This window comes from Megascapheus bottae, chromosome 32, assembly GCF_031878675.1.
Source record: "Megascapheus bottae isolate mThoBot1 chromosome 32, mThoBot2.hap1, whole genome shotgun sequence".
Taxonomy (NCBI): domain Eukaryota; kingdom Metazoa; phylum Chordata; class Mammalia; order Rodentia; family Geomyidae; genus Megascapheus; species Megascapheus bottae.
Genome location: NC_143540.1, coordinates 2,718,878 through 2,743,073, shown reverse-complemented (window position 1 = coordinate 2,743,073; position 24,196 = coordinate 2,718,878). Strand labels below are relative to the sequence as shown.

The 24,196-nt window shown below is 54.2% G+C and overlaps 1 protein-coding gene across 1 annotated transcript; it reads left to right on the top strand.

Annotated features, from left to right (window-relative positions):
• Positions 1-3,317: 3,317 nt before the first annotated feature.
• Positions 3,318-23,463, top strand: Spsb4 (splA/ryanodine receptor domain and SOCS box containing 4). Its single transcript, XM_090323362.1, has 2 exons — positions 3,318-4,099; positions 22,324-23,463. The coding sequence occupies exons 1-2, from the start codon at positions 3,391-3,393 to the stop codon at positions 22,449-22,451; spliced, it is 837 nt and encodes a 278-aa protein (XP_090179488.1). The 5' UTR covers positions 3,318-3,390; the 3' UTR covers positions 22,452-23,463.
• The last annotated feature ends 733 nt before the right edge of the window (positions 23,464-24,196 follow it).

Sequence of the window (24,196 nt, the reverse complement as noted above, 5' to 3'; positions counted from 1 at the left end):
CCGGCCGGGTGACCTTGGGGACTGGGGTGGATGCCGCGTCTCCAGCGCGCGTCCCCGGCCCCGCGCACCCAAGTCGGCCCGCGCCTTCGGGCGGCGGACAGCGCCCTGCGCGGGGCGGAGCGGGGCGGGCGGGGGGGAGCGCAGTCTGCGCCCGGGCTCAGGGGTCTCGGAAGGGGTGGGGGGCGGGCAGAGCCTCCCGTGTGAACTGTGTCCCCCATGCCATCCTGACCTCTGCCTGGCTCGAGTGAAGCCCCGAGGGTGGTCGGCTCCAGAGCCGGCTGCCGCCCACGGGAAGGGAGAAGAGGGGACGTTTAGGTGGAGTCTGAGGTCTGGGCTTGGGTTTGAATCCAGCCTCCACCAAGCAGCCCTAGAAGTAACCTTAGAGCCAGTCCCGGAACGGCGCCCCAGCCGCGCTGCTGCTCCCCCCCCCCTCTCCTCCCCCACCTCCGGGATTTGGGGTGAGAACCTCGGAGATGTCTCCACTTAGAAACCTGAGCCTTCCAGCCTCCCACTCATCTCCCGTCCCCACTCCCCCCGCGATCTGAGGGACCTAAATTTGGAAGATCTGGGATGGCCCCAGGAAAACCTGTTAAAAGATCTCATGTTCCTTTCTCCCAGGAAGAGGAGACCCCGGCACCAACCCCTGCTCAATGCTCCCAGGCTTTCCCAGGCTCTGCTTTCTCCACCTCCCCCCACCCCCAGCTTGGCGCCTTGGCCCTCTAACCGAACCAGGCCGTTTCTGTCACTCAGCTGAAGGGGGAATCTCCTTCCTCCAGCCAGGGTCAGGGCTCTCACCTGTAATTCCAGCTCCTCAGGATACTGAGATCTGAGGATCATGGTTTGAAGCCAGCACAGGCAGGAAAAGTCCCTGTGACTCTTACCTCTGATTACTTGCCTCCCCCCCAAAAAACAAAAGAAAGCAGAAATGGAGTTGTGGCTGAAGTGGTAAAGGACTAGGCTTGCTCAAAAAGCGCAGGGACAGCCTCCAGGCTCTGAGTTCAAGCCCCAGAATACACACACACACACACACACACACACACACACACACACACACACACAGAATTAATACTAACACTTAGGCCAAGGTGCCTCATTTTATTGAATAAGAAAATTGCATGCTAAACTTAGAAGATCTCATGTTCAGACATCAGATTAGAAAGCAATAACTACTTATTAGAAGAATCTTTAAAAAATATTAATATGGGGGCTGGAAATGTGGCTTACAAGCAGAGTGCTTGCACAAAGCCCTGGGTTCGATTCCTCAGCACAACAGAAACAGAAAAAGCTGGAAGTGGTGCTGTGGCTTTTTATTTTATTTTATTATTATTATTTTTTTGCCAGTCCTGTGACTTAAATTCAGGGCCTACACACTGTCCCTGAGCTTTTCCTCTTAAGACTAGCGCTCTACCACTTGAGCCCACAGTACCACTTCAGTCTTTTTCTGAGTAGTTTATTGAAGATAAGAGTGTCATGGACTTTCCTGCCCCCACGGGCTTCTAACCATGATCCTCAGATCTCACCCTCCTGAATAGTTAAGCTTACAGGTGTGAGCTCCCAGCTCCCAGCTCTGTAAGACTCCTATGTCCAATTAGTCAGCAAAAGACCGGACATAGAGCTGTAGCTCAAAAAGTGGAATGTCAGCCTTGAGGGGGAAAAGCTAACCTGACACAAGTACACATGTGTGTGTGCACATGCACACACACACACACACACACACACACACACACATACCTCCTACCTGATCCCTCTTATGCCCATGCTTGATCCCAGAAGCAGGAAGTTTTGCTTTTCTTTCACCTATTCAGTTTTCTGATGACCAGTGACATCCAGTGGGCAAAGGTCATCCGGGGGAGATAAATGAGGTTAGCTAGGAAGGGAGAATTGTGATCTTGTAATAGAAAACTGGCCCTGGAGGGTCTTCTTGGCCCGTAATGGTCAGGGCTGAACCAGCTGCCCTAGCACGGAGGGGGACCACACAGCCCCCTGGACAGCCCAGAGGCAGCTGCAGGGTGCCCAGGACTGCACTGGCCCCAGGTTCTGGCTTTAGGACTCTGTCTCTTTCAAATGACCTTCCAGAGCCTGCCAGTCTGGTCCCTGCCCAGCAAAACTCCTGTATGGCACTCCCGGCTCCCTTTCCTGGCTGACAGCCAAGCTGCCACCTTTTGGGGGGGGGTTAACCAGGCATGGGAGGGTTCCCATGGAAACGCTGAGAGCAGAAACTGGGAACCCCCCCCCCCACTGGCTGATTACTGAAAGGCAGCTTGAGGCATTCCCACTTAGAACTGTACAGATGGCGGCCTTTGGGGTGCTGGTACAGTGGTCGCCAGAGTTCCCTTGTCCTGTATGGTGGGCAAAAGATGCACCCCACATCTGTGAATAAAATCTGGTCAGGGTTCTTGACTTCATCCACTGCTGGTGAGTTCTTCCTGCATCAAGGGCATCTTTCCCTGAAACAGCCACTCTAGGCCTGGGCCGGTGCCTGTACTGCTTGAACCACACCTCCTCTTCCAGCTCTATTATTATTATTATTATTATTATTATTATTATTATTATTTTGCTGGCTAAGGGGAGAGAAGAGTCTCCCAGACGGTCCTGTCCAGGCTGTCTTTGAAACTGTGATCCTCAGATCTCTTCCTCCTTCCTCCTAGGATGACAGGCCTGGCCACCAGTCCCCCCCCACACACACACTGGGGACATCTATCAGCTGTCATTACCGGGCCACCAGTCCCATACACACACACACATACACACACATACCCCGGGGACATCTATCTACCATCATTACCGGGCCACCAGTCCCCCCCCTTCATCCTGGGGACATCTATCTGCCGTCATTACCTGGCCACCAGTCCCCGTCCCCCCCCCCCCCCCCCCCGCACACACACACTGGGGACATCTGTCTGCCGTCATTACCTGGCCGCCAGTCCCCCACACACACACACCCCGGGGACATCTGTCTGCCGTCATTACCTGGCCGCCAGTCCCCCCCCACACACACACACCCCGGGACATCTGTCTGCCGTCATTACCTGGCCACCAGTCCCCCCCACACACACACCCCGGGGACATCTGTCTGCCGTCATCACCTGGCCACCAGTCCCCCCCCTCACCCTGGGGACATCTATCTGCTGTCATTACCTGGCCACCAGTCCCCCCACACACACACACCCCGGAGACTATCTGTCTGCCAATGGTCATTGCCGCTGTGCTGCCCAGGCAGGGCTGGGGTGGGGGACGGACCGGGGTGGGGGTGGCGGCTGCCGGCGGGCGCTGCCCATGACCCAGGTCTCCGCTTCCCCGCAGGAGCTTGGGCCCGAGCCCGCGGCCCTGCCCCGGCTGCCCGGCGTGGGGGCTCCGGCCAGGTAGCCGCGGGCCCGCCGAGGTGCAGCCATGGGCCAGAAGCTGTCCGGGAGCCTCAAGTCAGTGGAGGTCCGCGACCCGGCGGCGGCGGCGGCGCGCTCGGCCAAGCGGGAAGCGCGGGGCGAGGCGGGCGCGGCGGCGCGGCCGGCGCGGCTGGAGCAGCTGCTGGACATGCCGGCCGCCGGCCCCGCCGTGCAGCTGCGGCACGCGTGGAACCCCGAGGACCGCTCCCTGAACGTCTTCGTCAAGGACGACGACCGGCTCACCTTCCACCGCCACCCGGTGGCGCAGAGCACCGACGGCATCCGCGGCAAGGTGGGCCACGCGCGCGGGCTGCACGCCTGGCAGATCCACTGGCCGGCGCGGCAGCGCGGCACCCACGCGGTGGTGGGCGTCGCCACGGCGCGCGCCCCGCTGCACTCGGTGGGCTACACGGCGCTGGTGGGCAGCGACGCCGAGTCCTGGGGCTGGGACCTGGGCCGCAGCCGCCTCTACCACGACGGCAAGAACCGGCCCGGCGTGGCCTACCCGGCCTTCCTGGGCCCCGACGAGGCCTTCGCGACGCCCGACTCGCTGCTCGTGCTGCTGGACATGGACGCGGGCACGCTCAGCTTCGTGGTGGACGGCCAGTACCTGGGGGTGGCCTTCCGGGGCCTCAAGGGCAGGAAGCTGTACCCGGTGGTGAGCGCCGTCTGGGGACACTGCGAGGTCACCATGCGCTACATCAACGGCCTGGACCGTGAGTGGGGCGGGCCTGGTGTGTGGTGGGGGGGGCGAGGCCTGCGGTGGGGGGAGGTGGGCGTGGGAGGGTCTTAGTCATGAGCTTGGAATCCTGTGGGGGGAGCGGGGCTGGGGGATGCTGAGCCCTGCCTCAGTTTCCTCATCTGCAATCCTGATTCTGTGGTGGGCACTGGGGCATTCAGATCGGGCCTCAGTTTCCCCATTGGCAATCCTCATTTTGGGGGTGGGAGAGGTGGGGGATTATAGAGCCGAGCCTCAATTTCCCCACCTGCAGTCCTGACTTGGTTGTGGGCTGGGAGGAGTCAGAGCTGGGCCTCAGATTCCCCATCTGCAAATGATCCTTTGGGTCATTCAACTCAGTGCTGTCAAGGGGATCTAAGAAGGCAGCAGGGCTCCCGTGGCTCATGCCTGCCATCCTTGGTACTCAGGAAGGAGGCTGAGATCTGAGGATCTAGGTTCAAAGCCATCCGGGGCAGGAAAGCCCCTGAGACTTTAACCAATTAACCACCAGAAAGTGAAGTGGTAGAGGACCAGCCACGAACAGAAAGAGCCAAGGGATGACACTCAAGCCCTAGTACCTGTACACACACACACACACCCCACAAGCCTTTGGGGGTGTTCCAGCGTGGAAACGTGGTCCAGGCTTACCACAGCAGGAGAGCGGCAGGGAGACACAATCGGTGCACCGGGGACTCATGCACTTTCCCCTCATCCATAAACAATAAGCAAAGGCAACCATGATCACTGCTGACCACCTACTGTGTGCGGCATCTGCCTGTGAGCTGTTAGGTGTTAGCTAGGGGCACCCTCCAAGACCACCCAGAAATCTCAGCAGGGGCTGAACACGGGGCAAGCCGAGGACAAGCCCCGAAGGGCCAGGCTGAATGCCAACAACTTTGAGGGCTGCTCTCATGACACAGGTGCGGTTAACCCAAGGCCAGGAAGGGCTGGCTAGAGAGGCAAGGAAGCCTCCACCAGAGGCCCAAGTGGCTGCAGGACCCTGTGCAGGGCTGGGGCTCAGGCATTTGGGGTTTGCTCACTCTCACGGACTTCCTTTCCCCACCCCTCCCGGAAACGTGGGGGCAGTGCTCCCTAGCAGGCATTTCAGCTTCTTCTTTTTAGGGGGGTGCCTAGGGATTGCATTTACAGCCTTGTACATACAAGGCGAGGGCTCTACCGCTTCAGCCACACCCCCTACCCCCTTGTTTTGCTGTGATCCTACCTATTTGGGAGGCTGAGATCTGAGGATCGCAGTTCGAAGCCAGCTTGGGGGGGGGGGGAAACGTCCCCAGGAGATTCTTTATCTCCAATAAACCACTCAAAAACACTGGGGCTCAAGCGATAGAGCAGCAGCCTTGAGCATAAAGAGGTTCCCGAACCGGCCCTGAGTTCAAGCCCTACAATGGACAAAGCAAAGGGGGGAAAAAAAAATCTTTAACCTGTCAGTCTCTGCCTCCCCGAGTAAACTAGAATTACAGGTGTGGGCCTTCACACACCTGGTCAGTTTATTTGCAACTGCCAGCCAATGAGGCAGCTTCTAGACTCGAGATAAGAAAATGGAAGAGCAAGCAATGCTCCGGAGAACCAGATATGGTGTTCCTCCACCTGCTTCCAGATCTGTCACTTCTGAGACCAACTCGTTTCCCATGCTCCCTCCTTAGTTGAGGGACGGAAAGTTCACAAGGCAGAAAGCAGTGGAGGGCACCGTGTGAGCCCCGCCAAGCTTCCATTTGCTCGAGTGAAGAGCAGGCCCGTAACAAGTCAACAGAAATGTGAGTGGCGGGCAAGGTCCTCTGGCACACGCCCAGCATCCGTTTGGGCGGTTGTTGGGCTATGATTGTCAAACAGTTGAACGTCCTTGTAGCTGCTTGCATCTTGGCAAGGTTGAGTAGGTCCAGAGAAGGGCTGATTTAGACAGCCCCAGGCCTTGTGGGAAGTGTCTTAAGAATCATCTCAGTCAGTGGTTAGGCAGAGCTGGCTTATGGCAAGGTGGCAGAGTGCCTGCTTAGCAAGCGTATGGCTCTGAGTTCAAACCCCAGTCCTGCCAACCCCATGGATGCCAGGCTTCTAAGCGTGGAGACTGGCAGAAGGGCTTTAGCTCATGGTCTTTGGCTAATGGATGAGGGAAGAAGAGAGGAAACATAGAAGAATGACTGGAGACCCTGATCAGCTCTGCGTGTGTGCGTGTGTGTGTATGTGTGTGTATGTGTGTGTGTGTGTGTGTGTGTGTGTGTGTGTATACCAGTACTTGAACTCAGATCCCAACCACTGTCCCTTAGCTTTTTCACTCAAGGCTGGGGCTCTACCACTTGACCTACACCTCCATCTCTGGCTTTTTGCTGGCTCTTTGGAGATAAGACTGTCAAGGATTCTCCTACTTGGACTGGCTTTGTCTGTCTTCAGATCTCAGCCTCCCAAGTAGCCACTGGCACTCAGCCTTTTTTTTTTTCTCTCCTCCTCCTTCTTCTTCTTCTTCTTCCAATTTCAGTTCCAGTAAGCTTTTGAGGCAATGTAACTCTTGCTTCCATTTTCTGAATGAACACTGAGTTTTGGAAAGGGGAAGGACAAGCAGCTACAAGGCCCCAGTCCTTGCCACTCTTCTGGTTTCCCATCTGGGCTCACACAGCCTCCCTTTTGGTCCCCATTAAGAATTACCAGACTTCTGTTGTTGTTGGTCCATGGGGCTTGACGTCGGGGTTAGGCACTGTCCCTGAGCTCTTTTTGCTCCTGAGTGGTGAGGATTTCTGGTGTGAGCCCCAGGCCCCTGGCTGGACGGCCGGGCTTTTGGTGGGGCTCTGGGCCGGCTTTCAGATGCAGACTATTTGCCCAGGTATCCTGAGACTTTCTGGCTGTTTCAGCCTGTCCACCTGTACCACGCTGAAGAAGCTATATTTTCACACATCGTTCCTAGATGGTTTAATCGATCTGCCAACAAGTATTTATTGGCTCACCATGGCAGCAGAGCAGGCTGGCAGCCGCCCAAGGCTTCCGGTATCGATGACGGCCAGAGAGAATGTTCCAACAGTGTGGCTCCAAGGACACCCACACACCCTGCCGTGTCTCAGCCATCTCCCCTCTCTTGCCCAGCCCGCCACCATCCTGCCAGGGCCTCCATGAGCCAGGGAGGTCCTTCCAGCCTCCCTGAGGTCTGGACATGACTGCTCCATCATCTGGCCTCTATCTCTCCAGTAGCTGAGATCCAAGGTAGGAACCATGACCCTCCTTCCCCCCACCCTCCGCCCCTCAAGCTATCTATACAGGGAATTTTTAGATTATATTATAGAATCACCATGTATCTTGGTCATCTAAATACCATTTAATGCAGAGCAGCCACATATTTTAATTAACAGCCATGTATGTTTATGACATGGCTCTATCATAACGTAATTGTTCGGATTCCTATTTTTGGAATTTCTTTAGTGTGTGTGTGTGTGCGCGCGCGCTCGTGTGTGTCCTGTTTACACCAGCTAGCAGACTGGCACAGGCCTGTCTGGCTCTGTGCGCCGCCCTCTAGCTGCAGATGCCAAAATGCTGTGCCTTCTGTATTCTCTTCTCCCTTCCCATCCAGTCCCAGTTCCTTCTTGTCCTCATCCTCCCCAATCACGGCGTGACTCAGTTTCCCTGTTGTCCTGGGAGTAGGGTGGAGAAGGGCTTCTGCTTGGGAAGGGATTCCTGCCAAGGCAAAGGGCCCTAGCTGAGAGGCCTGACTCTTCCCTGTTTCTCTTACACAAACCACAGTTCCCCACCCCAGCTCATTTCCTGCAGGAGAAGATGGAGGCTGGGAAGGGGCTCGGCTGTCAGGACCAATCCAGGTCCCTCCCTAGCAGTTACACCTCTCACCTCTCATCTCTCAGGTGTGCTTGCTCTTTCCATGGTCATAGGTTTTGGGATCAGTGTGCGGAACCAAACTGACTGAAGGTGGCAGTTGGCATGCCACCTGCCCACTGCACCTGATGTCAGCCCTCTCTGTGCTCCTTCCCAGCCCCCAGATGGGTGTTGTGGAGGACCCAGTGGGGCTGCTAGGGAGACAATGGAGAGAAACAATGGCCTGTGACATTTAGTTGCTGACATCAGGTTGTTGGCTGATTTGCCTGATCTGGTGACTTGGTTAAGGAAAGGGGGTGGTTAGCGTGAATTACAGCCTGGCCCGACACTAATACAGCTGCTGTCAGAGGCCTTCTATAATTCACCGGTGGGCCGTGCCGTTTTAATGGCTTTTCCTCATCAGGTCTTCCAAGACTCCGGGCCTCCTTTAATGATTTATTTGCTGGGGATGAAATTAAGCCCCGACAGTGTGATGAGCTTGGAAAATACAGGGCCCTTCTGGCTCTCCCCACTTCTGCAGCCTTCTGGGAGACCGCTTTCTATAAATAGAGCTCCGTGAGAACTCCTGGCTTGGTTCTGGAAACCCTGATTTGCAAGGGCTGCCCCTGCCATGGGCTCCTGGGAACACCCCTGACCCTCACTGGGCCCCCTCCCTCCTGCGCCTTCCCAGGTGCTCAGGAGACCCCAGGAGATGCTGCTGGGCTGTTGGGCGTGCACGCCTGCATGCATACCCTGGGCGTGCACACCTGCATGCATACCCTAATGCACGTGTACATGTGTATAGCTGTGTATCTGTTAGTCCTGGGGACTGAACTCAGGGCCTGAGCCCTTGTCCTTGGACTTTCTCATGGCTAGAGCTCCTCCACTTGCAGCATAGCACCACCTCCGGCACTCTCTATGTACGTGGTACCAAGGAATCAAACTGAGGTCTTTGTGCATGCTAAGCAAGCACTCTACCTCTAGGCCATGCTCCCGACTTTTTTGATGGTTCACTGGAGATAAAAATCTCCCCTGCCCCAGGTGGCTATGAGCCTCCACCCATGAATCTCAGCTGGGGTTAGGGGTGTGTGGCCCTGACACCCAATGATGTCATGTTTCTTAATGGCTCTCTTCAGAGGGACAGCTGAGTTCTGGATCTTTCCCTCCGTGATGTTTCTTTCACAATGCCTGGGTATCCCAGAGCCAGAGCAGGTTTGCCCTGGGCTTTCATGACAGGTGACAGCTCTCTGTCTGGTGCCTGGACCTTGCTGGAAGGGGCAGGGGCGGTGGCTGCCTGTGGAATGAAGAACCAGGACCAGACCCGGGTGCATGCTTTGAGTGGGCTTGAGGTGTTTAGTTGGAATGCTTTTTTAGAAGTCCAAAACTCAGAAGAGCCTTGAGATTTGTGAAGGCAACAGGTCCTTCAGTGCCCACCCATCCACCCCGCCAGTGCCTTGACGGCCTGTCTGTCCCACTCTCATTCCTTCCCAACCACTCCTGGATCTTTTCCATTCTCCCACAATGTGGGGTTCCCCTTGAAGGCTTTGGTTCTCCATGGCCCCACCCCTGGGCTGGAGGGTATAGTAATGTCCCCCAATTTTCCAGGACTTGGTCAAAAGACCAGGTTCCTTCTCTCCTGGAGCTCACAGTCTGATAGGAACCCACGGCCAAGATAAGGGAGGTTTTTTTGTTTTGTTTTGTTTTGTTTTTGTCAATCAGCCAATCACTTGGTGACTAAGTTTTGAACGCCTCCTGCTTGTCTGGCACTGGGGACAGTATAATGACGATTGGAGGGAGACACAGACAGCAATAATAGGTTTTTTTTTTAATGCTTATGTTCAATCCAGATATTGTTCCAAGTATTTTAAGAGAACAGAATGAAGCCAGGCCCAGTGGCTCACACCTGTAATTCCAGCTATTTGTGAAGTAGAGATCAGGATTATAGTTTAAAGACAGCCCAGACCCCCCCACACAAAAAAAATCATAAGACACCCCCACACACACAATGTCAATTAGTAAAATTCCAGGCATGGTATGCACATATCATCCTAGCTATTTCGGAAGTGTGAAGTCTGTTTGTTGACAAGGCTTGCACTCCAGCTTTCCTTGTCTGGGGACTTGGTGTCTTTCCGTTAGCCCAGACATGGGCCAGCAACCCTGTCTACTGCATTGCATCTTCTCCACCTCCTTTTCTGGTTCCTGGAAGGCAGCACCAAAGCCTGGTTCTGCTCAGCCAAGTCTCCTGGTGTGGAGGGTTGGCAGGCTGGCCTGACATCTTTCTCCTCCAAGCTTTGGAGATACACAAGGTTGGGAATGGTTCATCGATGGCTTTTATTTTTCTCTCCATCGAACACAGGCCACCCCTCTTGGCTGTGGAAAGTTCTTTGTCCAAATGGATTGTTCAGATGTATGAAAATTGAGGAAACATTTTCCCCCAGTTGTGGGGCCTGAACTCAGGGTCCAGGCGCTATCTCTGTGAGGCTAGCGCTCTACCACTTTGAGCCATAACACCACTTCTGGTTTGCTGGTTTTCTGGTGATTCACTGGCGATAAGAATCTCGTGGATGTTCTTGCCCAGGCTGGCTTTGAACCACGATCCTCAGATCTCAGCCTCTTGAGTAGCTGGGTGACAGATGTGAGCCACCAGCAAGCCTTGAACATTCTTGAACTAACTAGACTTCTCTGGAGTCTAGTGTTGGATGTCAAAGAGGCAGGAAAGGAAGCAGGTTCTGGAAAGGACACCAGACTTAGCTGCTTTCAGCTCAGCCACTGGTGATATAACTGAAAACATCAGTGCCTTGGTGGCACTGGCTGTATACAAAGACTCTTCCTCTAGGTGCACTGGTGACTGCCGTGTTGGATGGTGTGATTGCATACAGATCTTTCTAGGGCATGAGATCTCGGCAGCAGTGCTTTGGAGCCTAAGGGGAGGCTCGAGGGAAAGAGTGAGGGCATCAGTTAACATGAGGAAGCCAATCCTGGGAGGTACAGTCAGGACCTGAAAACCTCGGAGAATGGCAGAGGGCCTAGGTGGGGAGGGGGTCTGACAAGAGGTATGCCAGGAATTCAGAGGAGGAGGAGGAGGGGAAGGGGCAGCTTTGAGCTTGTCTGTGATGGCCCAGAAATGCAAGCTGGATGAGCAGCAGGCCCAGTGGTCTTGGGCAGTCCCCCTTCCCTTCCCGCCCCCGCCAAGCCTCCCTTAGAAGGAGATAAAATCTAGCAGAGCCCCTGGCAAACACAAGACTTGGGGTGGTATGGGATTATTTCACCCACATGGTTCTGTCCCTTTCCCCCTGGCCTGGTGACTGCTCCCCAGTACCTCACACACTGAGACTTGTGGAAGGCTTTCCTTGTTTCCCACACATGGATCTGGCTGTCAGCTCCAGCCTCAGCCCCAGCCCCAGGCCCAGCCCCTGCCCCCCCCACATGTATAAACAAACCCAGGTCAGAGGTCAAAGGCCAGAGCTGGGCTTTAGCTAGATATCCCTTGGGGTAACTAGACAGGAAGTAGCCTGCTGTCAGGTTTCAGCACAGCCCCCTCCCTCCCCAGTTCTCAGCTTCTGATAGGTTTAGCATCTGAGCTCCCCTCACCGGGAGGTAATGTTTCTGGTTGATGAATCTTGATGAATCGCCTGCTATATACCCTGGCTTTGGATGGGTGCATGCTCAGGTCAGGATTTTGGTGGGGTGTACAGAGAGGGGAGTTTGAGTCTTACCAGAGAGGGTTTTTCTGTCAGGGAACCCCTACTGCCCAACAGAACTGACTAGGAGATGCGTCATGCTGCAAATGGATAAAAGTCATCAATGAATGAACTGCCCTTTGTCCTGCTGAGCACTTCACGGGTTAGAAGCTCCACTTGTGGTGTCTTTTACATGGTCTTTCAGGGAAGAGGAAATGCAGGCTGTGACAGGCTAACCCATCTCAGACTCCAGTTGGTCTGACCATCAGGTTTTGAATCTCCCTTTCAGGATGTGCTGAAAGTCCTTTGTATTCCCCAGTGCCTTTTTTTCCTTCTTTTTTTTTTTTTTTGTCCTGGCCCTTGAACCTCAGGGTCTAGGCACTGTCCCTGAGCCTCTTTGTACTCAAGGCTAGCACTCTACCATATGAGCTACAATGCCACTTCTAGTTTTTTCTGACTAGGTTACTGGAGATGAGCATCTCACAGACTTTCCTGTGTGGCTGGTTTCAAACTTCGATCCTCAGATCTCAGCCTCCCGAGCAGCTGTTTGTATAGGCATGAGTCACCAGGGCCTGGATCTAGCACCTTATTGGGTTCATGAACGGCACATCTGACACACGAGAAAGCTTCTGCTTTCTTTGCGTGGTCTTTAGATTTAGTTTTCACACTAGATTTGAGTAGCCTGAGTGACCAGAGCCAGCTGTGGGACTCCCTGAGCTCACTGGGACACACCTGGCTGGCTTGCTTGATAGCCAAGGAGAGAGAAAGATGGCACGCTAGGTGTCAGGTGCGTGGCTTCCTCCTATAGACACTGACTGCCCTGTCTCAGAGGAGATTGCCACCTCCATATTAGCACCACAACCTCTACGGTTTTTTTTTTTTTTTTAAATCTCTGTTCAAGGCACCCTAAGTTCCAAAAGCTGGAAGCAGCGGGCTCAGCCCTGAATCATCCTCTTTCCATTCATTTCTCCACATGCACACACACACTGGGCCTCCCTCCCCTCCCCCATATCCCAACCCCCTTTCTTGGCCTTATTGTGCCCTCCCTGCGGCCTGGGTGGCTGCACTGGCCTATAAATCAAACTGTTCCCCGGAGACCTTTGACCCAAACCAGATGGCCATCCAGCACCAGCCAGCTCAGCTGCCAACTCTTGCTTGGCCCTTCCCCCACTGACTCCTGCAGGCAGCTGCCCTATCAATCCCTCTCCTTGGGCAAGGAGGGAGCCGAGCCAGCAGCAGCTGGGCACTAGGCGCTCCTCTTGGAGATGGCCCATAAGGATCTCTGGAGGCCTTGCCGTGTGCTTTCCATACACAGGCAGAGGCCACACCACTGCCCAAACTGACATGTTCTGAGCCCTTTTTATGCCCTCTCCTCCAAGAAACCTTCACTGTCCATCCAGTTCTCAGGGCCCAGGGGTAGGGTAGGTCTGGGCAGTGCCCAGGCTTGCAGGGGCTCCTAGAGACAGCTGTGGATCTTATCATTGTAGCCATGGTGAGACCTTCCCTTCCCTCCCTCCCTCCCTCCCTCCCTTCTTCCTTCCTTCCTCCCTCCCTCCCTCCCTCCCTGCCTGCCTGCCTCCCTCTCACCTTCCTGACACACTGGCTATTGGGGCCATCTCTCCACTTGTGGCCCGCACTTCTTGGCCTGATGCTTTGTCTTTCCCCCCATCTGTCTGCGGGTTGGGTGGAGTGTGTGACTTTCCGTGGCATTGCCGCCGGTGGCTGAGTCCCTGAGCTGTGTCTGCTTTGCCCCCGGTTCACACTGGCTCCCGCAGGCTGGGTGAGGACGGTCAGCGCTCTGCAGTGTCCCGGGAGGGAGCCCCCGCCCGCCCGCGTGCCCAGGCATGTTCTGAGAGGGCGGAAAGAGTGAGGCATGAGTGGCTCTGCAGCTGCGTCCTCCCTCCCTGCTGTTTGGGCCGCTGCCTGCGGCACCATGGCGACAGTGAATACAAATGCATCGTGGTGTCCCTGCCCCTGCAGGGCCTTGCGTCCTCCCGCCTGCGCCGTCCCCACCTGCCTGCTACCCGGGGCTGGGCACCACCACCTGTCCTGCTCTCCACATGCCTGGACGCTGGGGAGAGGCCGGACCGGGCGGGTGCTGTGGGCGGGGCGGGAGCAGTGGGCGTGGTTGGCGCCGTGGGCGTGGCCGGCGCAGTCGGCTGGACTAACATTGGGCAGAGCTGGCGCCGTGGGCGGGGCTAACGCTGTGGGCGTGTCCGTGGTGGGCGGGGTTTTCGTGGGCGGGGCTCTCTGGACCCCATGGGGCACAAAGCCCCTCTGAGCTCACAGGCATCTCTGTTCCTACAGCCTGGGAACGGGAGGGATTCCCACGGCTTCCGGCCTCCTGTGACATGAGGAAGGCGGGGCTCTGGGATCCACACATAAGTGTATTTTGGTGTGTATGGGCGGGAGGCCCAGATGAGGAGCTGGCACTACACAGCAGGTCGGCAAGCCTCTAATCAAGTGGCAAAGCGATGGTATCCAATAGTCAAAATAATGGCACAGGGAAAAGCAAAACTATAACCAACCCTGTGGTGCGCCTCCTGTCGTTTTACCTAGTTCAGTTACCTGTCATCCACCACTGCGCCACAATAGTAGGCACAAAATTTAAGAGAGAAATGATTTCTGTACTCAGGAAAATCCATTGTCACATTCAGTGTTTCCTTGCTATATAGCTCATAACCTCCTTGGGAATCCTGGGCGCTGTCTTGCTCATGGGATCACTTGTCATGGTATCCCAGTACTTGGACTCAAATAACTTTTATTTTACTGGATCATGGCTCCAATATGCAAGAGGAGGAATGCTATCAAAATAAGGCCTTTTCCTACTTGCCAAAGAGAAGCCGGTAAGTGTTCATGTAATCTCAGCTTCTCAAGAGGCAGAGGTAGGAGAATCCTGGTTAGAAACTGGTCTGGATAAAAGTGAGAGTCCCTGGCTATCTAAAAACAAAAACAAACAAACAAACAAACAAAAAACTGAAAGCAATCAGGAATCAGTGACTCATGCCTGTAATCCTAGCTACTTAGGAAGCTGAGATTAAGAGGATCTCAGTTTGAAGTCCACCTGGAGAGAAAAGTTGGTGAGGCTCTTATCTGTGATTAAAGACCAAAAAGTCAGAAGTGGAGCTGTGGCTTAAGTGATAGAGCACTAAGCATTAGACACTCAGGGACAGCACCCAGACCCTGAGTTCAATTGCCACAACTGATGAGGCGGGGGGGGGGGGGGGGGGGGGGGGGAGGGAGAGGTGAGGGAGGGAGAGAGGGAGAGGAATTTATCAGAAAAATACAAATCACTGTTGAAAAGACTCTTTCTCCAATCAATCTCAAATAAATGACGTGGCGGTGAAACAAATCATCAGAGCATTAAATAAAATATCCCCCCCAACTTGTCCTCAGCTTGGCAGGGAGGGGGTGGACTGGCATGTGTGACCAGAGCAGGGACATCTCTTTACAGGAAAGCCACACTGCAAGTACACCACAGGGCAGGGGCACAGCAGGGGCAAAAGCACTGAGGCTGGAGACCACTTTTGGGGGAGGATGGATTCCTTGAGGGGAGCCTGCTGTGAAGCCAGACTGTGACCCCAACACATGGCCCAGCCTTCTGGGTGGCTGCCACTGACCAGCCCACAGAAGCTTCTTTGAGTCTTTTGTACGCACTCCCAGCCTCCCGCCTCCTGGCCCATGGTGGTTGTTGTTTTTGGCAGTTTTAGCTTCTGGAAAGCTGTAGGAGGAGATGGGCTGGGGCAGGGGCTGGGGGGCGGGTGTAGAGAGGCTGCCAGGCCCTGTGGCCTGGATGCAGGTGGCCTGTGTGAGCTGGGCAGTGGTGTCTGCAGACTTTACTTCCCAGACTTGGGCATCCTAGGAGTCGGGGGGCCTGGCTGCGTGGCCGACCCATCACAAGTGAGTCTTTGTGGCCCGGCTTTACGAACACGGCCAAATATTTTTCCTGTCACTTTATGAGGTGCTGGTTTGGCCCATTCAAGCTGGGGGAAATAAAGTGTCACATAGTTTGTGCCGCTGGAGTGTTGAGGAGGTTTGAAGTGAACCAACACAACTTTTTTTTTTATTTTTATTTTTAAGAGACTTCTTTGTGCCCCCTCCCTGTAAGGTCTTTCTGCCAGAGTGGGGTAACGGCAGCAGAGGGAGGGGGGGCAGTAGATCCTAGTTCTAGAAAGAGAGACAGAGACACTATAAGCCAGTGGCAGATTTGCAGACCCAGAGATTGAGGCCCTGAGCCTGCAGCCACCCTGAGGGATGGATTGTGTCGGTCACAGAAGCCAAGGTCCTGGAGAACTCACACCGTGTGGCAGGCCCTGCTGGAAACTGTGGTTCCCACGGCCCTGGGGGAAATGGGAAATGGGTAGGTGGCAGCATTCTAGAAAGAATGGCCTCAAGGCTGAGAGGGTTCCAGAAGGATTTCAGAGCCCAGATGCAAGGCAGAGAGGAGACGTAACCACTGAAATTGGAAAACGGCCTTCTAATGCAGCAGCAAATTTAGTGGACAGCCATGCACATTACACTTTCTGAGAGTACACAAGCCTGCTCCCTTCCTCTTTCCTCCTTTCTTTATTTCTTTCTTCCTTCTTTCCTTCCCTCCTTCCTTTCTGCTTTTTTCCCCTCTCTCTCACTGCCCAGAGCCTGCAGCTCCATCAGTAGACCTGCTCCCTTTTTACCTATAGTAATAACTGCTAGACATTGACCTTATATTACACCAAACATGTCCCTCAGTGACGCACAGCAGTCATTCCACCCAGGTTTATTGAACACTTACTAGATCTGAAAGATGAAGCAGTGATTTCTCCTCTACACAGAGTCATCCTCAGCCCACTTCCACAGGGGGGCAATTTGAGCTCAGAAAGGAGAAGGGACTTCACGCAGCTAATTACTGTCAAAGTTGGGGGTTTCTTAGCCGGGCTGACAGTTCTGGACTCTCAGTTGGCAGGGTTCAAAGGCTGGGAACTGGTTAAAGGAACTGGTCATGGGCACGTAACCCTCTGATCACCATATTACGTCCAGTGGTTTGCCTTTGAAGCAAATTGAACCTGGTTTTATGTGCTAAGTATCGTTTGAGATGAAATACCCATTTTCATCACAGTGAATCCCTCGCTGCCCACAGTGACTCTATGTCGCCGCCTGGTGGCACAGTGATTGCACAACAGGGATGTCACACTCCAGAGCAAAGACTGGGCTCTGGATGGCCAGAAGCCAGGGAGAGAGGTCTACCTTAGGTCCCATAGCCAGTGAAAACTGCAGAACCCAGGCAGGGCATGGTGGCTGACGCCTGCAATCCCAGCTACTTGGGATGCAGACATTAGGAGGATTGAGATTCAAGGACAACCTAGGCAACAACAAAAAAAAAGGTAAGCATAAAAAAGCAAGGGGGCCAGGAGTTCAGCCTAGTGGTAGAGTGCTTGCCTGGCATGCACAAAGACCCAGGTTCGATTCCAGAAGTGGTGCTGTGGCTCAAGTGGTAGAGCTCCAGCCTTGAGAAAGCCCAAGGACAGTGCTCAGGCTCTGAATTCAAGGCCCACGACTGAAAAAAGAAAATCCCCCAAACAACCTCCCTCCCCTCTACAGCTCCTCCCCCTCTAGTTACCCCGGGTTTCTCTCTGGCAAGGAGGAGGCAGTGGAGGCAGAGATGGAGGTGCCACTTTCCTGTGAGTATGCCACCCTTGGCCTGCATGCAGCGAGTGTCTGGTGTTTCTCAGCAGGGTACCCCTTCCTCACTGTATTTTACTCATGCTGAAAAACATTAACTGGTGTAGCATTCAAATGAGGCTGAGTGGGGGGCACAGTGGGTGGTGAGAGACACGGGGGGGGGGGGAAGTGACCCAGGGAGTCTTCCGGAATGGGCATACTCCACACTCGGTGTGGAGCTCAGGGATGCAGAGACTTTTGTCGTGGGTGGGTGGGTCCTCCTGGAGTCAGACCCAAGCCCGCCTCAAGTGAGTTAAAAGAGTTCTGCCTATTGCCTAGGGGTGGCAGCTCAGTGGAGGAGCCCCAGAGAAGGAACAAAGCTGACCAGAGGTCACCCTGCTATTCAGGAACTAAGTCAGGATTGGAACTCAAGCCTGGGCCTCTTCCATTCCCTCTGTGCCTTAGGTCCCATGACTCCCCTGGGAAATCCTCACGTGTGGGGCCATCGGTGAGGGCCTAGAGGTGGTAGGATTACTTATTACAGGCATTATGCCTCAATCTGTGATTTCAGACCGCCTCCCTCCCCTCCCCGTCTTCCCCTTCATCCTCCTCTTCCTCCTCCTCCTCTATCCCCTCCTCACCTGGGCCCCAGCATCCCTGCCTCCCAGCCAATACAGCATCATGGTCCTAGCCAGTGGTCGCTATGGGAACCAGGGTCTTCCATCAAAGTGTAGCCTTCCAGGTATTTTTTTTTTTTTTTGCAGCCCCAAATAAGCAGGGCTGGCTGGAGGATGGGGGAGGGCAGCGTGGGGAAAGCGTGTTTTATGACCTGTGAGAGAGTGCTGGGGCTATTTATAGCTCCCTAATCAATGTTGCTAAATGAGTCTTAATGCAATCTCAGGATTGTGCAAGCTGCACGCCTTTTCCTCTTAGAGGAGCTTTTCCTCACCGGCCTTTGGGAATATAGGTCCTGCAGCTGTCACTTCTGGCAGACATCTGTCCTAGAGGCAGGATTCCATCCTCTTCTCTTCCCCTCCTCCCCATACACCCAACCAGGAGTAACACCGAGGTAAAGCACCTGTTTTCCCACCCATTAATACCTCACTAAAACAGCACGCCATGGGCCATGCCTATACTCTCAGCGACTCAGAAGGCCAAGGCAGGAGGATCTTGAGTTTGAGGTCAGTTTGGGCCACCCAACCTGTTCCAGGCCTGCCTGGGCTGTATAATGGATTGAGACCTTTTTCCAACAACCTGGCAAACAAATAGTAAATCAATACATAGATGATAATAAAGCACCCACATCTAACAGGGGAGTGAGGTCAGAGCGTGAAACGGACATCCACGGAGATGCACGTCCCTGTCACGTGTATGTCTGACACAGTGACAAGTTGTGTCAGTCAGGATAGGCCAGGTCTTGCTGCAGTAACAAACAAAACCACAACGCAAATCTTAGCTCCTTAAAGCTCCTAGCTGGGTACCCAGAAGGACCACACTCCACTTTCTCTGGTATCTCATTGGCCAAGCCAAGTCTGGTGGCCACACCTAAATGTAAGTGAGCAAGGGAGCCTCGCTGGCCGGCACCTCCTGGCTGGAAGCCCAGAGCTGGAACAGTGCAGCCCAGCCTCTCTCTACAGAAGCAGAGTCTCAGAGGTGATATGAACTCGCCCAGACCCCAAAGATCCGAAGTTGACTGGCAGGGATTTGAACTCTCAGCTGTTTACTCCCCACCCCCGAATTTGGCCTCCCAGATCCGACTTCTGGTTGAGCATTCCCATCTCTGATGATTCCGCCAGCTATGGCTCTGCGTTGCCAACCACTTAACCAGAATCACGAAATGGGGAAACTAGGCAGGATCAACTTTGGCAGAGACTCAACCTGAAGAGACTCAACCTGAAGATGGGGAAGCACCCATCTTCATACTGGCTCCTCTTGAGCCCTACTGCATCCTTTCAGGGACAGAAAGAGGGAGCTTGGGGTCAAAAACCAGGTGGACTCCATGCCAAGTATTCAGTGTACTCACTAGTTTTGTTGGACCAAAGGAAAACACGCTCCCTACCGTCTCCTCTGGGCCCATCTCTGAGCTCATGTTTGGAAAGCTCCAGTAAGCACAATCACTGTGTTGGAAGGCCTGTATGGTGAGACTCCGGGGTTCATACCCCAGCACTTCCCAGGGGAATGAAGTATGCCAGTCTTTGGTGTCTAGCTAGGTGCTCACCCCAGCTATATACTTTTCTTTTTGGTCCATCAGAAACTGATGCTTTTTCTCATTGGCTAGAGCTCAACCGACTGAGCTATGCCTCTAGCTCGTCCATTTACTTTTCTGTGTTTTTTCTTTCTTTCTTTCTTTTTTTTTGGGGGGGGGGGTCAGTTGTAGGGCTTGAATTCAAGGCCCAGATACTGTCTCTGAACTCTTTTGATCAAGCTGGCACTCTATCACTTTGAGCCACAGCTCCACTTCCAGTTTTCTGGTGGTTCATTAGAGCTAAGAGTCTCACGGACTTTCCTGCCCAGGCTGGCTTTGAACCTCGCTCCTCAGATCTCAGCTTCCTGAATAGCTAGGATTATAGGTGTGAGCCACAGGTACCAGGCTGGGATAGCAGTGTTTTCTGGAGCTTAAACTCAGGGCCTGAGCACTTTACTTGAGCTTTCTCAAGGCTCATGCTCTACCACTTGAGCCACAGCACCATTTCTGACTTTTTCTGTGTATATGATACCAAGGAATCAAACCCAGAGCTTCCTGAATGCTAGGCAAGCACTCTACCACTAGGCCACGCTCCTGGCCCTGCTTGCAGTGTCTTAAGGAGTTATCCTCTGGCACTGGAAGCTCCCCAGGAGTTGCTTGGTGGGCCGGGCTGGCAAGATCTCTGAGTTCCTCCATTTTCCTGTCCCACCTGCTTTCTGCCTGGAATTCACACAGCTGTCTCTCTGCATCTTCAAGGAGATGCCTAGCAAGCCCTCAGCCTCCTGCAACAATGGCTGTGGAATTTGCATCCTGAGTCCTTCCCTTTGGCTGCTCACCACCCCCACCCTCCACCCCCCACCCTGGCCGGGCCAGGCTGTCCAGCAGCGTTGCTAGGCATAGCCATGCATTATTTAAGACTGTTTTCCTGTGTGACACCCCTTGTATAAGTGAAGTAACTAGAGCTCTCAGTCCCGGCAAGGAATGGGGGAGCCCCACCCGGGCTCTGGAGACTCACTGACGAGGTCATGTAACCATGTTGCTTGTTACGGCCTTTGGCTGGAGAAGCAATAAAGCCTGGCATGTTCCAGATGCTTTCTAGATGTGAGCCCAGGACTGGGCAGGGCATGCCAGGCCTGGTGGGCACCAGGCTTGGGTTATGGCAGAAGCGGCATGACTTCAGGCAATGCACACGTGTCCACTGGCATAAACGATGAAGTGGATTGACACATGACAGGCAGAGGGGGAAGAGACATAGGGCAGAGAGGTGACGCTGGATTCGAGTCCTGACAGTACCAGGGATCGAATCCAAGGCCGCATGCTTCCTAAGCACGTCATTTACCGCGTGTACCTCACCTCCAGTTCTTCCACTGGTTCCTAGACCTGACTCCAAAGGAGAAGCCACCTGCCTCCTCCTCCTGAGAAGCTGGGAGTATGGACACACACAGTCACACCCTGCCCTTCTCATTTCTTTTCCTGAAAACAAAGCGGCGTGCAGGAGTTGTTCCGAATTCAGTGCTGTCATTTAGACCGAGCGTGGTCTGAAATTACCACATAGGAATTTCACCTCATGACTGTGAATTGGTTGATCTCTTTTCAAACTATGAGCTGGGAAGAATGAGGAGAAGGTGGTGACTCATGTCTTGGTCAGTCCTTTCTGTAGGCGGATGACTCGGGGGGCTAGGGAGGCAGCTGGAGCCACCCAATCGCTGTGCCAAGATCCCCACCCATTTCTTTCTCAGACAGGACTGTCATAAGCTATGGCCCTCTTTCCCCCACCAGTTTTTGTTGTTGTTGTTGGTTGTGGGGCTTGAACTCTGGCCCTGGGAGTTGTCTCTGAGCTCTTCAGCTCCCTTGAGCCACAGCGCCACTTCCGGTTTTCTAGTGGCAAATTGGAAATAAGAGCCTCATGGACTTTCCTTCCCCGGGTTGGCTTTGAACTGTGACCCTCCCATCTCAGCCTCCTGAGTAGCTAGGATGGCAGGTATCAGCACCCAGCTAAGTCCCCCTGTTTTAAGGATGGACAGTGGAGACCCTAGAAGTCCGCTGCATGGCTCTGCTGGACCGTGCAGGGGCTTAGGGATGGAGAAGAGGGAAGATGAAGCTGAGAACGTGGCCCGGGGTTGGTTACCTTGCGCTATTTTTTAGCATTGATCCAGACACAAAGCTCTGACTCCACCAAGTCTTCATCCAGAGGACGCTGCTGTCAATTACGATGGTGTGCTGAGAGATTTTTTTTTTCTTAAGAAGCGTAATAAGGGCCGGGAGTTTGGCCTAGTGGTAGAGAGCATGCCTAGCATGCACGAAGACCTGGGTTCGATTCCTTGGTACCACATATACATAGAAAAAGGCGGAAATGATGCTGAGGCTCAAGTGGTAGAGCTCTAGCCTTGAGAAAGCCCAAGGACAGTGTTCAGGCCCCGAGTTCAAGCCCAGGACCTGCAAAAAAAAAAATAAAGAAGCTTAATAAACAAATTGGAATCTTTTTTTTTTCCTTGTTAGTCACGGGGCTTGAGGTTAGGAGCTGGGCACTGTCCCCGAGCTTTTGTGCTCAAGGCTAGCCCTCTACCACTTAGACCCACAGCTCCACTTATGGCTTTTTGGTGGTTTACTGGAGAAAGAGTCTTGTGGACTTTCCTTCCTGGACTGGCTTCGAACTTCGATCCTCAGATCTCAGCCTCCACCTAAGTCTCCAGGATTACAGGTGCCAGCCACCCGGCCCCCATTTGGGAACATTTTTTTGATCCTGGCTTGCAGAGAGGAGCTCTGATTACATCACAGACATACACTGAACGTCCACGTGTGACAGAGAGCTTTCAGGAAACGATCTTGACCCTTGTTCCTGCAGCCCACTGGGCTCAGGAGGCCACTGGGGTGGGGGTCGGGAGACCCTAACACTTGCTTCCCCTCTCTTTGCAGCGGAGCCCCTTCCCCTCATGGACCTGTGCCGGAGATCCATCCGCTCAGCCCTGGGCCGCCATCGTCTGCAGGCCATCAGTGCCCTTCCCCTGCCTGAAGCCCTCAAGAACTATCTGCAGTACCAGTGACCAGCGCTCAGGACTGACCCCCATGCCCGGGATACCTGCAGACTTGGGCATGAAATACAGATGCCCTCCCTCCATCAAGTACAGACTGCCCAGAGACAGCATGGCAGGCCCATGCTTCCGGAAAGGCCTGGCGTGTCCCTGCTGCTCGGGGAGGAGAATCCTGCCCGTCCAAGCAGGCCCTGAGAGAACTCAGAGCCATCTCAGGTCTCCTGGACCTAAGAGCATGACAGCTCATCCCGGCAGGAAACTGCAGACAGGCCTCTGCCCACTGGGGAAAAGAGGCCAGGATGGCAGATCCATCCTGGCCCTCGGGAGTTGGTGCCACTTTAAGACACCTCCCCAGAGAGCGGGCAAAGGGACTTTGGGGCCATGTCTGATTTTTGAACATTTGAACCTCTTTGAACGATGTCTTCTTTACCCCATCCCTATTCTCCCAGCCACTGACAGAGCCCTATGACCACCCCATCCAGGAAAAAGAAAGAAAGGAAGAAGGAAAGGAAGGAAGGAAGGAAGGAAGGAAGGAAGGAAGGAAGGAAGGAAGGAAGGAAGGAAGGAAGCCCCGCAGTGGGGGCTCCCGCCTGTCATCCCAGCTACTCAGGAGGCTGAGGTCTGAGGATCGAGGTTGGAAGCCAGCCCAGGCACCAAAGCCCATGAGGCTCTCATCTCCCATCTACCACCTGAAAACCAGAAGTGGCGCTGTGGCTCCAAGCGGTAGAGCACTGGCCTTGGGCTGAAGAGCTCAGGGACAGTGCCCAGGCTCAGAGTTCAAGCCCCAACACTGACCAAAAGAAAAACAAAAACAGAGTGTTGTGAGGACGGTCCTGAGTCCAGAGGCAGCCGTGGAAGCCTTGTGAGCATGAGCAGAGGGGTCCTGGAGTGTTAGGTGTCACAAAGCTTTCTGTGAGCTAATTACTGTTGTTGCTGTTGTTTCGTGTGATGTATTTTTTTTGTATTTATCAGCTGGGAGGGAGCCTTGTCACTGGAGGGGGATTTGGGGATGTGTCTCCACTACCAGCCCCAGCCCGGCCTTACGGCAACCCTGCTGCTGCTGCTGCTACTCTGCCCCCACCCTCCTTTGACAACTCTGTGTGGTTTGGATCTCCCCGCCCTCCCTCTCACCCCCCCCCCAGACTCCCTTCTAACTGGAAAGGATTGCAGCACTGGGGGTCCAGAACCCCTTTCCTAGTCCCCCCACCCCCTGGATGGCTGCCTCTGCCCACTGTACTGTGAATTCGACTCATGAGGGAGAAGCATCTCTAATAAAGTTTGTCATCCATCCCCTCAACTGTTGATGAGGTGTTCTTGGGAGAAAAAAAAAGGGGGGGAACCAGAATTGCCACTTCCATTGATGTGTTTCCATCTTGGGGTCCCTCACCCCCCACCCCCAGGGAGACTGCAAGGGCCTGGCCCGCAGGAGACAGTGTGCTCCCTCCTGCAGTGCCCGCCACGGTGAAGGAACTGTCATCCCAGCTCCATGGGGAGGCAGAGGCAGGAGGCTCAAGATCTGAGGCCAGCTCCAGATAAAAGCATAAGACTATCTGAAACTGCAGATGTATGGTGCTCTTCTGCTCCATGCTTCATTTTGTTCCTTGGAACTCTGATTTTCCTGTTTCCCCTAATGCAGCATCTTAAACTCCTGCAGCTCTCCATCACATGGTGTTACTTCAACTTTGCTCTTTAGAACAAAGGCATAGAGAAATCCACACAGCTGGCTTTTCCTCTAACCTCCAGAAGCAGATCGTCAA